General features: G+C 40.7%; 1 protein-coding gene across 2 annotated transcripts in view; it reads left to right on the top strand.

The window, feature by feature from the left end:
- Positions 1-211: 211 nt before the first annotated feature.
- LOC102200852 (GDNF family receptor alpha-4) overlaps positions 212-16,211 on the top strand; it is a 23,137-nt gene continuing 7,137 nt past the window's right edge. For both annotated transcript variants that reach the window (XM_005735441.1, XM_005735440.1), the window contains exons 1-6: positions 212-680; positions 8,904-9,170; positions 9,255-9,347; positions 9,457-9,826; positions 12,825-12,934; positions 13,444-13,578. In XM_005735441.1, the coding sequence (XP_005735498.1) occupies positions 626-680; positions 8,904-9,170; positions 9,255-9,347; positions 9,457-9,826; positions 12,825-12,934; positions 13,444-13,578 (1,030 nt within the window). In that variant the 5' untranslated portion in view covers positions 212-625. The remainder of the gene's footprint in view (positions 681-8,903; positions 9,171-9,254; positions 9,348-9,456; positions 9,827-12,824; positions 12,935-13,443; positions 13,579-16,211) is intronic.

Raw genomic sequence — 16,211 nt, 5'->3', positions numbered from 1 at the left:
CAGTAATGGTGCTAACTTTTTTCCCCGTGTAACCTCAATAACAGATGCACGTTGTCCATAAAGTTGATGCCCATATTTTCCTTCTGGGACCCAGCTGTTCTCCCACTGGAAACATTTTCACGTCCCTTTGGCCACAATCGCTCGTTGCATTGGGCCAATCACATTGCGCCTTTAACAAGAGTTGCACCGTGCAGTCTCAGTCTGCTCTCAACTCTGGCTGGACAACTGTGGAGCTGCCAGGGAAGCAGAAGCGCAAACGCCACACAGCTCGCGCTCGGGAGGTTACGGTACGGTGTGTGACTGATGGGAGCTTTGTCGCGATCAGCTGCAGAGAAACTTTCTTCTCTCTCTCTTTCTTCTTTTGTGGATAAATGATTTTGGAATTGGCGTCCGACAGAGATCAATACAACCGGGATCCGAAAAATAAATGGAACAACAAAAATCGCGAGAACTTGAATCGTTCCTGTTCAGTTTTTGCCAACTTTGTATAGGCTGCTAGACCATCCGATCAGCCTCAGTCAGTCAGTCCGTGAGGGCGCAGCGGCAGGGGAGGCTGGATGTGGCAGGAGACGGGTCACTGAGCTGCAGTGAGCCGGGTGCGAGTTTCCTAATCCCTAACTATCCAATGTCACCGGGCAGGATGATAATCGTTGGACTTCTGCTCAATGTTTTCTCTCATGGTAAGCATCACCTTTCTGATTTTGAAGTGAGATTTTAATCACCCGTTTAGACTGCCATATCGCGGTGTATAATGCAAAGCTGGGATCTTTTGGAAGAGATATTTTCTGACAGTACCGGCAACTTTAATAAGAAAGTGCATGTGTGTGCGGGTACGTGCGTGCGTGTTTTTCATGCAAATGTATGAATGAATAGCAGCATATTAGAGAGTATGAAGCCCCAAGCCGAGATACACACGAAGACACCGGAGCTAAATTTGTTTTGCTGATGTTCTGTTATTATTTTTGTATATTGCCTACATCTGTGTGACCCGAGCGGTAGCTGGCTTGATATTGAAATTCATAAAGGGAGAAAGACTTTTTGTCCACGCATGAGAAGGAGAATAAACGTTGGCTGGACGCAGGTTCATAAATAGTCTTGCATTGTATTCCAGGTTTAAGAGAAACTTTTGGGACAGCCTTCAGAATAAAACTACACAGGTCCACGAAATAATACAAAATCTAGCAGAAGTTCAGATATTACATGTGGATGATGTGTTCAGGTCTGAGACAATAGACCTTTCTTCCTTTATTTCATAAAATGTGCAATGGAAGTGAATTTGCTGTAGGATTCAATCTGACATTCACAACTTAATAGAAGTAACAAAAGAGAGCATTTAGTGTCACAGCACGAGCAGTCATTGTCTTTTGTGAAGATCAACTCAAGAGAGACCTCTCAGCAATATCTGACATTTCAGCAGGCTCCGTGAATTTGCAGTGTGAACACACATTAAGCTTCTGCCAAGTGCCTTTATATTGTCTAAAGTCAATAATGTGGTCGGACATCTCAGTGGAGCGTAAAGCTTGTTGGTCTGTGGTTGCTGGTTTAGAGTTATATCCATTTTGATCTTTCTTTTGAAAAAATGTGACATGTACATCAGAGCTTGTGGCTCTTTACATGTCATGTATCTTGATCTATTGTTCTTGATCTAATGTAACACAGACCGCAGGACACACAGCCACCGCCCACCCTCTGCTTTTCACTGCACAAATGCATGCAAATAGTGTAATTGTTGGATTATGCTCCAAGTACAGGAGGTTCATCCTTCTCGGCATCCGGGAATGTTCAGATAACATCAGGTGAGGCTGCCCATTAGAGATTTGTATCATTAGATGATGAATGCTTTCTCGTGAATGTCAGAGCCTTCAGACACGCAGAACATCATAGTGTTTCAAGCCCACCTGCCACGCACTTAGGTGGAATCACACCAAGAAAAGCAGCTAGTTTCAAGTGCTAATTAATCGAGATACGAATCATTACACATGCAAATTAGTCTGCACTGATGTTCACTTCTGACATTATACCTGATTGCAAGAGAAATTATTGGATTTTAATTTTGTTAATCAATGTCATTAAAAAAAAAGTGTAATCGGTGCAGAATCTGGTCTCGGTGTTAATGTCGTTTTGGTCAAATCTGTTGTGGAGCTACTTTGTTTCAAAACGGCTGTTTGGCCAGACTTGCTGTTTAAATAGTCTGGCCCCTACGAACTGTATTCCATTTCATGCAATGTTATTTTTACCTTGGAATATATCCGACTTTGTGCAACTCGGTGGCCTCAACAATGGCAGCGCCAACAAGATGATGACAGTGGCCTTCTCAAAAGGTTTGTCACCAAGACTGAAGAGGAGAAAAACATCTATAGGTATAGATTAAGAATTTTCACCCCTTTGAACAAAAGTCCCGACTTTTAAAAGCTGACTTTAAAATCTATCATCTGTTGGGTCAAAGATATGATCTGATTCTCATTCACTGGGTTATTTTTTGTATATGTTGTTGAATCCACGGTTCTTTCCTCAAATGAATAGTGCAATGGAAAGAAAGCCCACAAATAATGCATGCAATCACTTTGGATGTGGAAACACTGCATGTTTGCCAGCTATATAAACTGAAAGCTGGCTATTGTTGAGTGACATTTAACCCGACTTTGACCCTTTGCTGCCAGGCCCCTGAGGATTATCGCTAAAGTCCCAGTAGAGGCTGCAACTGCTGATTGAGCACTGCTATTTTGGTAGTTCATTTAGTGGATGTGATTGAGCCATAACACGGTTGTCACAAATTTATTAGGGCTTATTTTCAGGCTGTGTAAAGTTACCCACTTCTTAGGTGGACTAGTCTCCCTGGAGTTTCTATTTGGCTATTTGACTTCACCTCATGCACGCAGGTTTATCCAATTCTCAGCCTCTTTATCCTTCTCTCCGTGCCATAGGCATTTCTTTGTCTTCCCCTCTGAATGCTCAGGCATTGTCTTGATGTTCCCTGTGCCTGTAATTCTGTTTTGTTTAGGACGACAGCACACAAAAATTAAACTGGCAAGAAGCCCATTGAATATTCCTTAGATAAAAAAATATGAAATTCCTCTGAATATGCATCTATTTGACATTTTGCATTAAAGGAGTCATTTTAATTAAAAGGATCACATCAAGGATAGCAATTAAATGTAGGTCTGAATGACACCTGGTTTCTCACTGTCAAGCTAAAAGCATAAAAAAGCCCCACTTTCTTAAATGTTAAATTGTGTCACTTATGTATGACTGGCTGTAATAGTCAATTTGTTCACGTGTGCACTGCATCTTGATTGCCGCTCGCACACACTTGATGGCACAAACAAAAAATCCACAGCCCGATGGAAACTGTCAGTGCTCGTGTGTGTGTCTGGCCAAGAAATGTCTTGGCACGTTGGAATTTAGAACTACATCAGGCAGCAGAAGGCAGAAGCCTGAAATATTCACACAGATCCAGACACCCTAGCTGGCTGATGCAGCACCTGATGCGTTTTACCTGGTGTACAGCGGAGGGACGCTGCCTGCGTGATGTGGCTGCACAATCCGCTGGCACGGCTCATTAAGTGAGACATTATCCATGTACTAGATGCACTGGGTAGCTGTTGATATCGAACATGAAATGATTATTCTTGTCCTCACCAGCAGAACTGTCGCCTCTGCATTCAGACAGCTTTACCTGCTGCTCAACAACTCACTGTCGAGCAGCTAATACTGCTTTGCTTACTCCTGACTCACTTACTGAGGGCCCCCCAGGCCTGGAGTCTTTCTTTGGGTTGGTACATCAAAAGTGGTTAAGCAAGTGGCTCCGTATGGAAGTTTTCAGCACTAGTGTTGTTATGTTGCACAAACTGAGGCAAAATGAAAGGTGAGGTGTTTGCCCATACATGCGAGGTAATTTAAACAAGGTGTGTTTTTTATTTAAGGAGGTGTGAAGAGTTGTTCCACAAACAGCTTTTTGAAAAGAAGTTGGCAAATGATCAGATTTTTTGAAGACTGCACTTTTTTTTTTTTTTTTTTAAGTCAATGTAACATGTTACTAAACCAATCAGTGTTGTCCTCATGTGGCCACAGCTGTGAGAGCTGCTTGGAAAAAAGATGGGGCTTGTACGCTTTAGGTGTGGAAAAATTTGATGACTTGATAGGTTGTAGAGAATAAATAAATGCAGCAGGTAGAACTGCATGAAGTGACTGAAGGGGAAGAAGCTACAATGCAGAACAGAGAGGCCACAAAAGCATGTAAGCACAATGACGAGGGAGAAAAAGATAACGCAGTGTACTGTGGTTGCTTGGCTAATGTATGGTTGTTGTTGTGTTTCCTTGATAAATAATAACTTTGTTTTCAGCTTCTTTTGAAATGTTTTTCTTTGAGCACTAATAAGTCCCCAATACCCAGCGACATCTAAAGGAAATGCATGTGCTTTGAAATAGCATGTTAAATAAGAGTCATCTCAGCACGAGTTCACATACTAAATAAGTCAGCTTTCCATTACAGACAAAGAAAACCAACTTTTGCCATTTCTTTAAGAGGAACTGCTCGACCGAGGCTGCCCAGGGCAGTAGCGAAACTTTGCTCGTAACAAAGAGAATATGTGCAAACTGTTAAGCATATGTTTAATGTTAAAAGAAGGCTTAATGTTAGAGGAGGCTGAGCCGAGTGTTTGAATTTGCATAATTCTCCGTGGAAACGATTGTGTCAATAAGGAGCCACTGAAGCCTTAATCAGCACTGATCAACCATCTGTGTCCTTCCTGAGGAAGCAGCTCTGACCACACTGCACAGGGAACAGTGTTCAAATTACACATCATGATTTGAGCATAATGTTCTGCGGGGTATCCGCTCCCATTTATTAGTCCCATGTTTTGTTTTGTTTTTAGCATGACGTCTTGTGGTCAGTTGATGAGTTAATTTCATAGAAATACAATATCCCAGCATGGTTGTGGGTCAGCCCTAGCATGCCAACACTGTCGTCCTTTTAATGTGCCGCTAATGAACAAAACAGGGCTATAGAGATATTGAACATTAGCCTCATCGTTGTCATTGCAGCTATAAAACCACGGTTGAATATGTGGTTTAACTGCTACTAATAATTACCTAAACACAAGCTGACATCTTCAAGCTGCTATTTTTTGTTTGTTTAAAGTCCAATCCTAATCTATATTTATTTAATGTACTCACTAGAAGGTCAAGAAGAGCAGTAAGTGTTTGTGTTTTTTATGGTGGAATAAGTGCATTTTAATTATAGCTCTACTTTCCCTGACACAAAACTGTAGCTGCTGATTGTCAACAATTCCAGTTACAACAAGTAAAATCCTTTACGTGCATGCAGAAATGCATGAACAGGTCAGACAGGAATCCCACTGGTGTGCTTGTGAATGAGTGCACGTAGTAACACTTCGTGGCAGCCGTGAGCGTGTTTCTCCTTTTTCTCCATCTTGTTGCTGTGCTTCCATTTGCTCCTTGAGTCTGTGACTTCCTTCCAAGAAGTCCCTTCTGTCACAATCTCTGAGCAGATTTCACATCAGAGTCGCACTCTCCCGCCACGGTCTCCTCTCAAGTCAAATTACTGCCCAACAATCTGGACGCTCTACAGCCCATCCCATGTGTTTGAAAGGACGGAAGAGAAAATTGCCAACCCAGTTGGTCCCTCTGTGAATGTCGGTATGTGGTGTATGGTTTGACGTTTATGGCTTCAACCTTCATCAGCTCACAAATTCTATTAATCAGCCCAGTGAGAAATCAATAGAGTGCATTATGGCTCACATATCGCAGTAATTAATCTCCCGCTTACTTTTCTTTCTATTTTTCTTTTTTCCTGAAAAACATAAACCCCGTGCTTACACCAACAATTCCCTTAATGCAGAAGTTTACTGTAGCAATTTGTCGTCCCAAAAAAACCCCCCATAATGTGAGCCTAGTGCTTCTTTATCAGCATAGCGTTAAATAATGCTAAAAATGAACTTCTGACCTGCACGCTGGACGAGGCATAAAAGAACTGGTCTGGACTCCATAGAGGTTTTTGTTATCTCTGATGTATATGTGTGTTGGTATGCGCATGTGTGAGCTTACACCATGAAAGGTTCTCACAAAGTAAAACTGCTGATAGTCTGTCTTTATCGAATGTAAGCCCGAAGGAGCAAACACTGAGAAAGAATAATGAATAAACTGGAGATTATACAAAGCCTGCTAAAATTGCAGCTAAAAGTGCTGGGATGTAATACTTTGGTAGGATTATCGAGACGTCACGATACACAGATAGACAGGTAATCATCACCTTTGCTGTAACCGTGAATATGACTGATTGGCCTGTGTGTTACTATCCCCCACCCCCACCTCACCCTATGGAGTCCCAGCAGTCGCTTTGGAAGTTTTCCTGCTGCGGCGATGAAGCATAGCTTCTGTTTATGATATGTCTCATGCCAAAGTGAGACGTGGACCTCATGTGGCGCCTGAGATTGCAAAACATGCAGCAGCAGAATTGGATTGCAGCCGCGCTTTGGGCCGCCAGTCAGCAGGAGCTTAATCGAAGTGTGTGACCAATCTAACACAATGCCGCGTGTGTTTGCATACGAGCTTATGTGATGTAAATGTTAATGTACTGAATCACAAGTATACGTGTGTATGAAACAGGTACAGATATTTGTTAGCAGGCATGCATTAAGTTTTAAACATGATGATTTACTCTATGTGCAACCCAGTTTTATATGTCTGCCAGCCTATTCATTACATGCACTTACAAAGTGACAGGATATAGAAAATTAATGAGCTAAAGTGGGAAAAGTGAGTGCATATTGCCTATCCAAGCTATTTTCCTTATAAGTTTCGAATGACTGTATATCAAGTGTAATTTGTGGGGACAATAATGTGTCACATTTGAGAAAATCAATTTCCTGAAATGCTCCTTCAGATAAATTTTTTTTGAAGACTGCTTTTTCTTTTCTTTTTTTTAAACAAATGTTTTTAGTCTCTCTCGTCTCACTCGGCCTGCCTCTGGCCTTCCTGCATTGTGTTTTTTTTTTTTTTTTTACTGAGCAGCAATCAGCATTATGAAATGATTTGTAGTTTATCACTCGCAGTCATTCGAGGCAGAACATTGCCAATCAAAATATGCTTCATGCCTAATCACAATGGAGCCACGTGTTTTTTGTTCTGACATGTAGAGGAAATGTGGTTGGCGATATTCAGCATGTTTCTACAAATACATATACAGCTGATGCAAATCTTTAGCGTCCTTAAGTAGCATGTTTTGCAGGAGCAGCTGTATGAATGCGCACATAAGCTGGGGGAACATCCTGATAGTGGATGTTTCAATTCAGTCACTGTCTGAGTGTGATATCCAGATTGAGTCTCAGTGTGAAGGTAAAACTGGAAGTGACGTGCTGCATAGTGCTGAATAAATTGGTTTTGTCTCTGGCATTACATGTGGAGACGGTGTCTGGCATCGGTAAAAGCTTGTTCCAAATGGAAGGAACTCTGCTGCAAAAGGATTTGCCCTAAGCTGTTTAAGTGTCTTATAATAATAACAACAGCAGCGCAAGACATTCACAAGTACACATATCTGAACATAGCCTAATAAATACCAGTGTGACACATGTAAGAGGATGATAGTCAGGTTTGTATAATCTTTTATGTAATTTAAACTTATACATTTTTACACTGCTTTCACTGCCTCTCATTAACTTTTTTTTAAATGATATTTCTATGCATGCTTGTTTATAGAAAGCTACTTTCACTTTTTGGCCAATTACTGTCACATAGGAGGGGCCAATTCCGGAAATACTCTCTTGGTGGTGGTTCAAGTATTTGCAGAGCAAAAACGCATCCAAGACTTGAGGGCTGGCTGTTGAATGGCATCCCTTCTGATCCAGGAAACTAGCAGATTTTTTTTTCTCACCACATGCCCGGTTGTCTTTTAGAGTTTCTTCCTAGTGTCTGAATGCAATGCAGTTAGGAAGCTGACTCCCAAACCCTCAAAGAAGCACTTGAACAGAAAAGTGTGGACAGATTTCTAAACGGACAATAACATTGATTTGACCCCAAAAATAAAAGAGACAAAACTTTAACTGTGTGAACATCCGGCGAAATCAGAAACCAAGGTGGGGAATCAATCTTGAAATTACGCTTCGGAAAGTTGTCAGCAGTAGTAATGTTGCATTTAATGGGATACATCATGGGTGTATGAAGAGGTAGTTAATAGGATGAATCATCAAAAACATCAGTAGGATCCTCCACTAAGTAGTTTAATCAAACAGTATGGCAATGTTAATTTAGAGAGCAAAATCCTTTTGGTGTTGTTGGGAATGTAGAAGCTGAGGAAATATATGACTAACAGAAGTGGTTACTAAAGATTTGGCTAAGTTCTCATCTTTGCTCACTTAAAGCAAAGATGGTTAACTCTTAAGAGAAGCTAACTCATAGTATATGAGCTCCATCGTATTACAATTTGAGGTGAAGCATACTAAACAGCTTAAGAGGACATGCTGTAACTCCCACTGGTGCAAATATTGTGCTGAACAATAAACTGATAAAAAAGTCAAAGATTTACTTTTAAGTTGTGTGGGGAAAAAAAGAAACCAGAAGAAGAAAATTCAACTACGATGCCCACTGGGAAGACGAGGAAATAATTTGAAAATGATTATAGCCATAACATACTCCTGTAGTGTTGGTAAATTATTCTCCTTAGTCTCTTTGATTAGATCTGAGGTTTTGCTCTATTGCTCTTGTGTAGTTTCAATTTTATCTTCCTTTTTGGATATTATCATAACCTGCTGAGTGCCTATGGAGTGCACTCACCTGGCTCTGCTGCCTTAATTAAAGCCTATTTAGTACTGGATGGTGGGACAATAAACCCAGTAATGTTGGCAACATGCAGCTTTCACCACTTACGACATTAACCTTTCTTGCAGGTAGCGTGACAGTATCTGCATCCGTAGACTGTTTGGTGGCCGAGCAGGGCTGCATCCAGGAGCAGTCCTGCATGGCCATCTATCGATTGCTGGAGTACTGCGCGGCCGAGGAAGCCGTGGCGCCCCTCAGGGCAGACGCGCGGTTGGAGTGCCTGGAGGCCCAGAACTCCTTGCAGCGCTATCGCCCCCTCCAAGTTTGCAAGTGTCAGCGTGGCTCTCGTAGGGAAGAGCACTGCCTCAAGGTCTACTGGACTGTGAGATTCGCAGGTGGGTTTGATGCTAGCATTTAATGTCTGTATGTGCTGAATTCTCAGCTGGGTCATGGATGTGGTCTTTGTTCTGCTTTTTTAGCATATGATGAGTATGAAGTGTCTCCATATGAAGAACTGAAGTTAAACCTGGTGAGAAACATCGAGATATCGCGTATGGCCTCCATCATGTCAGGTAGAGATGAACGTTTTTGTGATTTTGCTCCCAAAATTAGATTTAGATGCCATTTTTGATTTTCCTGGGTATACATTGCTCTGTTTTCCTCCCAAATCCCTCCCCCCAGCTTCCTCTAATACTATGGATGGTCAAAACCAGTGCTTGAAGGCGGCACAGGACTGTGGCCTGTACGAGAAATGTGGCTCTCTGCGGTCAGAATATGTTGTAGCCTGCACCAAGCGAGCAACAGTCTCTGACAACAGCTGTAACCGCCAGAAATGCCACAAAGCCCTGCGGCGCTTCCTGGAGCGCGTGCCAGAGGAGTACAGCTTCGCTTTGCTCTTCTGTCCCTGCTCTGACACACTGTGTGGGGAGCGCCGGAGGAAAACCATCGTCCCGTCATGCTCTTATGAGGAGAATGTGAGAGGGGAGGAGAGGGCGGGCAAGCCCAACTGCCTCAGCCTTCAGAACTACTGCTCCAAAGATGAGCTGTGTAGGTAAGATGGCTGTTTGAGTAGACTGATGCAGAACATTAAGGGCTCGTCGTATGGACACAGAACAGAAAAAGCATTGAAAAATGAGTCAGAAATATTTGCAAAGTTAACCACAAAGTAATGATTCGACACAGTCCTCAAACATCAAACACACGGTGCTGTCTTTTTAAACACTAGTGGCACCAGTGAGCTGCATTCTGATGAGCATCTCCCATTTTGTTAGTATCAACAGAACTGCTGCAAATAAAATTTCCCCTTCACTGATGAATGAGTTAATTAAATAATCTCTCCCCTAAAGCACAAACATGCAGTCCTTCAAGGGTGATATGTATGAGATACACCTCCCGGATTACTAGTGAGGGGAATAAATGTAACTAAATGTAAAGTGAATGGAAGCTGTAAATGCTTTTTTGATTGACAAAATTCATCCATCAGGTCCGCTTTTCCCAGATGTGATTTAGCATGTCATTCAGATGATACAATCCAAGATGTCCTGAACATACCAGACCCACTGCACGACCCTTGCTTTTGGACTTAAAGTGGAATTAAAAGCTAATGTTGTCCATGTCCACTTGTGCCACTAAATAAGGTCTGACCTGTTGGTGCATGGACACAAGATATTTTGAAGTGTCCCGTGGTGCCTTTGAGTCCTGTTCTGGCCTGTGGTAAGACTTGATGCGGTGCATCTTTAGATCCCAATTTCGATGCTTGTTTGAATTTGAATGTGGGAGGTTTGGAGGCTGTGCCGTTGATTTCAGCTCTTTGTATTATTCTGGGATTTTCCTGAGCAGTTTTTGTGGTTTTTGGGGAATATTGTCATGCTGCCAACAGAGAGTGGTATTGGCATGGGGGTGCTTGGTCTGCAACGGTGCTCAGGCAGGTGGTAGATATGAATGTTACATCCATATTAATGCCAGGACCTGTGGGTTTTCAGCACATTGTTGCATTGTAACTCAAAGATTAAAGTCTCGGAATATAAATATTTTACGCCTTGAATGTACCGTATCCTTTCTTGTCTGCTCGTAGGGAAATATAAGCAGGTGACAGGTCCTGTGGGGCCATAACCACTGAGGAAGCTTTTTACAGATACAGAAGTGGGAGCAAAAGATTGGACCAGTTTACTTCCAGTGACTCAGAATTCAAAGCTACATCGCTGCTCATCAGGATGATTTGTGAGGGCAGTTTTTGTGAGGGCAGTTTTTGTTCAAGCGCTGTCTACTTATTGTTCTTAAATGGATATAACAACACTCACCAGACGCATTGTTAGGTCCACTTGTTCACCTGCTTGTAAACACGAGGATGTAATCAGCCATTCACATGGAAGCAGCTCAGAGAAAAAATGTTGCATGCTCTGATGAGTCTCAGTGCTGCAAAATTCACATGACATTAACAGAATAAAAGCATGATTCTATCATGACTTATATCAACAGTTCAAACTGGTTCAGTTCTCAAACTGGTTTCTTGAACATGACATCACTGTTTTTATATGACCCATCCGTGGTGGAACAGAAGAGTCAAATCATGGATGCGCAGCTGACAAATCTGCAGCAACTGTGTGACGCTTTCATGCCAATATGGACCAAAATCTCTGAGGAAAGCTTCCAGCACCTTGTTGAATCTGTGCCATGAAATATTAAGGCAGCAGTGAAGACGAAAAGGGGGGTACTACCGAATACTAGCAAGGTGTACCTAACAAAGTGTCCATAGAGTAAACTACTTGAGACTTAGTAGACGGTGACGCAACACTCACACTTTCAATATACAGCATTATGAGGAACAAAGAGATATGAGGTTCTCAGGGGCATAATTTTCAGGGGGGTTAGGGGGGGTAATGACCCCCCCAATAATCAGACCCAACCAATATAACCCCTCCAATAAAATTATGAATTATCTTGCATAAATAGGCTGTTGATTTCCTTTACTCATTTCAGTTATTACCAGCAAAATAGCTGCATGTTTAATCATATGGGAATTTACCCAGATTTATTTATTTATTTAGACCGAGATCTTGACCCCCCCAATGTTCAGCACAAAGTTACGCCGACGGAGGTTCTCCTGTTTCATTCCTGCTGACATGTGTTACTATACTGCAGAGTGTGGAAACGGCACCAAAACACACCTCACATCATTTAATGTACAGTGTTATAGATCTGCTGTTGATTATTGATAAAAGCTTTGAATGATGCAGCTGCAAATGACTGTATCTGTGCACATTTAATACATTAACTTCATTAGCCCGGCGATACTTTTTATATGAATGAATGAAAGCTGAAAAAGAAGATTAAGTAAAAGAACAACTGCAAGGCCAAACAGCACAAAGTGCATAAGAGAGAGTCGTGGGAATTTTGAACTCAAGAAGTTGTCATCAGCAAAAGTTTTAAACTCCAGCTTTAAATCAGTGAGTCAATAGACTCACTCAGATTTTTATACAAAAGTAATGAAGCACAACAATGCTTCATTACTTTTAATTGCGGTAGCATCAAGCAGTCTCTTTGTCTAGCGTGCTAACCTATGCAGCATTCTAGAAACAAGCAGCGGGTCATGTTTCAGTAATGCACACGGCATATGGGCTGCACCTCCATTGTGGAAAGGGTTGATTGCAAACCTAAAAGACATCATCTACCTGCAAAATGTATGGTTTGCACACCTTTCAAATTATCTGTCAGCACTGACAATAACAGTGTGTGCATTTTTGCAGAAAAGAAGGTGGCGTCAGAGTGCTAGAAAGCTACATTTTTTTGAAGCTTTACTAAAGTACCAGGCAGTTTTCATGTATCCCTTTCTCTAGTGGGTTGAGCTCCTATACTATGTCGTTGTTTGTGTTGCTTTTGTTGTTTCCATTCAGCACAACCCTGAATCCCGAAATGAAATTGTCAAAACACTTTTAAAATGCACACTCTGTTTCTCTGTGCTGACACATGGAAAAACTGTTTTCTCTTCTTGTGTATGTGTGTGTGTGTGTGTGTGTGTGTGTGTGTGTGTGTGCGCGTGTGTGTTTCAGATCCCGCTTTGCTGATTTCCAGCATAACTGCCAGCCCTCCCCTCTCTCTGCCTCTGGCTGTATGCGAGAACGCAGAACCATGTGCCTGAAGGCTTATGCTGGACTCATAGGTGAGACGGAGGAAAACAAATTAAAGAGGTGGAAGAGGCTGAAAGAGTGTATAGCTCAGAAAAAAAACAGACAGAATCTGACAAACAGAACTTCCTCCAATAGGTGTTTAGCAGTGATATTCGGTATGTGTAATTTTCATTATGCAAAATAAATCTACAGGGGTTCACAAATGGTCCTTAGCTGCTACTCTTTATAGCATCACTTATAACAGCGGCAGCAGATTCAAAAACAGTGTTTCCAGCAGTTCACCAAAATAATGTGGGAAATATTATTTTCACTCATTCCTCACACTCAAAATGTAATTTTGTGTACCTGAAATTATCAATATCTAGAGCTGGGAACTTGGTGACACCATACCTGCAGGGCATCTAATACCGTTAGTAGTCTGTGTCTTACCTTTCATAGAGGTGTGTGCTGAAAATAAAATTCTTGGTCTGAAGGAAATGTGATTTTAAAAGTTTATAAAGTTGTGCCTGCAGTATGACTTTGGTCTTCTTTCTATAACCAGGAACCATCATGACTCCCAACTATGTGAGCAACAGCAGTACAGAGGTGTCCCAGTGGTGCACATGCGAAGGCAGTGGGAATGAATGGCAGGGCTGTCAGCGCATCCTGCAGATGTTCACCAACAATATTTGTCTGCGTGAGTACGATGTAATAAGGCTGGGAAGGGAAGGCAGCACAGCACAGTTTTACAGTTTTTTATCCAAAGGAAAAAAATTGATACCAGAAATGTTCTAACAAAAGCAGTGCTCACAACAGTTTGTGAGAACCAAACAGTTCAAGACAAATAAAATTTAAGATCTGGGATTTTCCTCTAGCACACAAAATCTCCGTCTCTGTGTCTCTGTCTTTCTCTGCCCACTCCTCCTACATGATCAGGAGTTAAGCATCCAAACGTGGCGCACAGGAACCTCTTAGGCACCTTAAGGTTCTTATCTATCTCAGAAATTATGATGTCATCATGTTATCTAACAACCAGCTAGAAATGGGCTAAAATGACCTGTGTTTAGTATTTATGCATTTATAAAAATTTATAAAAGCATTACATCATTTTTACTTTATGACAGCAATAACTAATTCAAATCCACAAAACTTAAATTATTATATATTATGACACCATGCTAAAAACCACCTAGCAACTGCCCAAAATGACCTGTATTTAACATTATGCACCTATAACACCTTATGTAAGCTTCATGTCATTTTAACTTTAACATCTCATTTATATCCACAAAAATTCAGTTATGTAATATATATTGTGACACCATGAGGTTGCAAGACAACCGCCTAGCAACAGGGTATTGCTGTCTATGCTAAGAAAATATTGTTTTTAGCATTTATACACCTATAACACCTTATGCAAGCATTATGTCATTTTAACTTCACAGCAGTGACATCTCATTTATATCCACAAAACATCAGTTATGTATTTTATATTGTAACACCATGAGGTTGCCTGGTAACCAGCTAGCAAAGGTCTAAAAGGACCTGTTTTTAGCATTTATGCACCTATAACACCTTATGCAAGCATCCTGTCATTTTAATTTCACAATAACATTTGTATATATCTGTAAAAACTGAATTATACATTTATGTATTATAGTGTCATGATGTTGCCTAGCAACCACCTTGCAATGGGCTACAATGACCCATATTTTGTTTGTATTTATGCAACTACAACTCCTTATGGAAGCATCGTGTCATTATCATTTCACAGCCATCAGGAATAGGCTAAACAAAGCTGTGGCATGAGTATGTCCTGGTCATTCTGAGAAAATAAAAGTGTGCATGAACATTCAGAGAGTCAGGTGTGTTTCAAAGTTTCAGTTACAGGAAGTTTAAACTTAACTAAGGAGACTGTAAAAACACAACTTGAAGAAACAGTGTACCTTTTTGATCATTTACTGTACGCTTATTGACATTCACATTTGAGGATTTGGTAATATATGTTGATTTTATTTTTAATAGTATTTTTTTCTACATTTTGTGTTATTTGAAGGAGTTCTTGTAAATTTAAGTGGAAGCACAAGTAGCTGATGCATCTTACAAATCAAAATTTAAACACACTGCTCATCTTTACGCTAAGTATCTTGTATCTGACAAATCACCCTGTGTCAGCATAATGACCGAGGAAATGTTACTTTTTAGAGTATTATTTAAACGAATGTAGGCATGCTGATCTAAGTGAGCATTTTAAATGTGCATGAACACAGAATTCAAATTAGGTGGGTCATAATTGATGATTGAAATGGCAAACCATTGAACCATAATGTTTTCTTATAAATAAATCAGTGGCAAGAGACATCATCCCTGGTGTGTGGCTGGCTGCCAAATGTGAATCTGATTTCCAAGCTTTGTGGAGTCAATAAATCCTTTCACCAAATCTGATAAATATAATGTGGCTTCTTGTTGAACTGTTGCCAAATCAGAATGGCTGGAAGGGTATTATCTCATTTTGCTGCTGTGTAAGTATAAAGAAAACTGTAAAAAGTTTAAAAAAAATAAAAAAAATTGCAGTACAATACAGTAGAAACAATTTTTACTGATGTACTGTACTCTAATAAGAGAGCAAGAATAATTGTTAGAGGCCAGACACGTTCTCTTAAGTAAAATATGATCAAACATTAAGTGCTGTCCAGCCAAGAATCAGTCAATACATGTCTAGTATACACAGCAGTCATTGGTCACCTGCATCCAATTATTTGGGCTTAAGATAAAAGTAGCTGAGTGAACACGCAAAAGAAAGAAACCAAATGCAGCATATACCAAATATTACAATGACTAGTTTCAAGGATGTGCATTTTATATATCCCACCCTGTAGCCAATGTCTGACAGGTTGAAGCTAGAATATCCCACAGCAAAAAATATTCATGTTTATATAAATATAAATTTAAAACATTACACCGGTAATATTTTTAGTGCAAAAAGCAGCATAAGAAATGACTTAAAAGTGTTTAAGCAATAACTGGAGTCATGTGAAAAAGAAAGTTTTCTTAGCTCTCTGTGTATTACTGTGAAAACGAACTACACTATCATTTTCTCCATTGGAATTAACAGGATAAGTAGCACCTGGGTGTTGCTAATCTTGATTAATTCCTCATCAGCACATGTGAGCACCTCTAAAAAAGGTTTTGGTGGTTTGCTGGTGTGGAGCATTCAGGTGTGTGTTTATCTTCCCAGGAGTGGACATCCAATAAATTCACCCGAAGGTCAGACTGTGCAGCGCTCACAGAAACTGCACAAAATCAAAGAGCTACATCTTTTACTCTACG

The sequence above is a fragment of the Pundamilia nyererei genome, unplaced genomic scaffold (genome assembly GCF_000239375.1).
Source record: "Pundamilia nyererei isolate P.nyererei 1_Seehausen unplaced genomic scaffold, PunNye1.0 scaffold00064, whole genome shotgun sequence".
NCBI lineage: Eukaryota > Metazoa > Chordata > Actinopteri > Cichliformes > Cichlidae > Pundamilia > Pundamilia nyererei.
The sequence above is the reverse complement of the archived record's forward strand: the minus strand, read 5'-3'. Positions and strand labels throughout refer to the sequence as shown.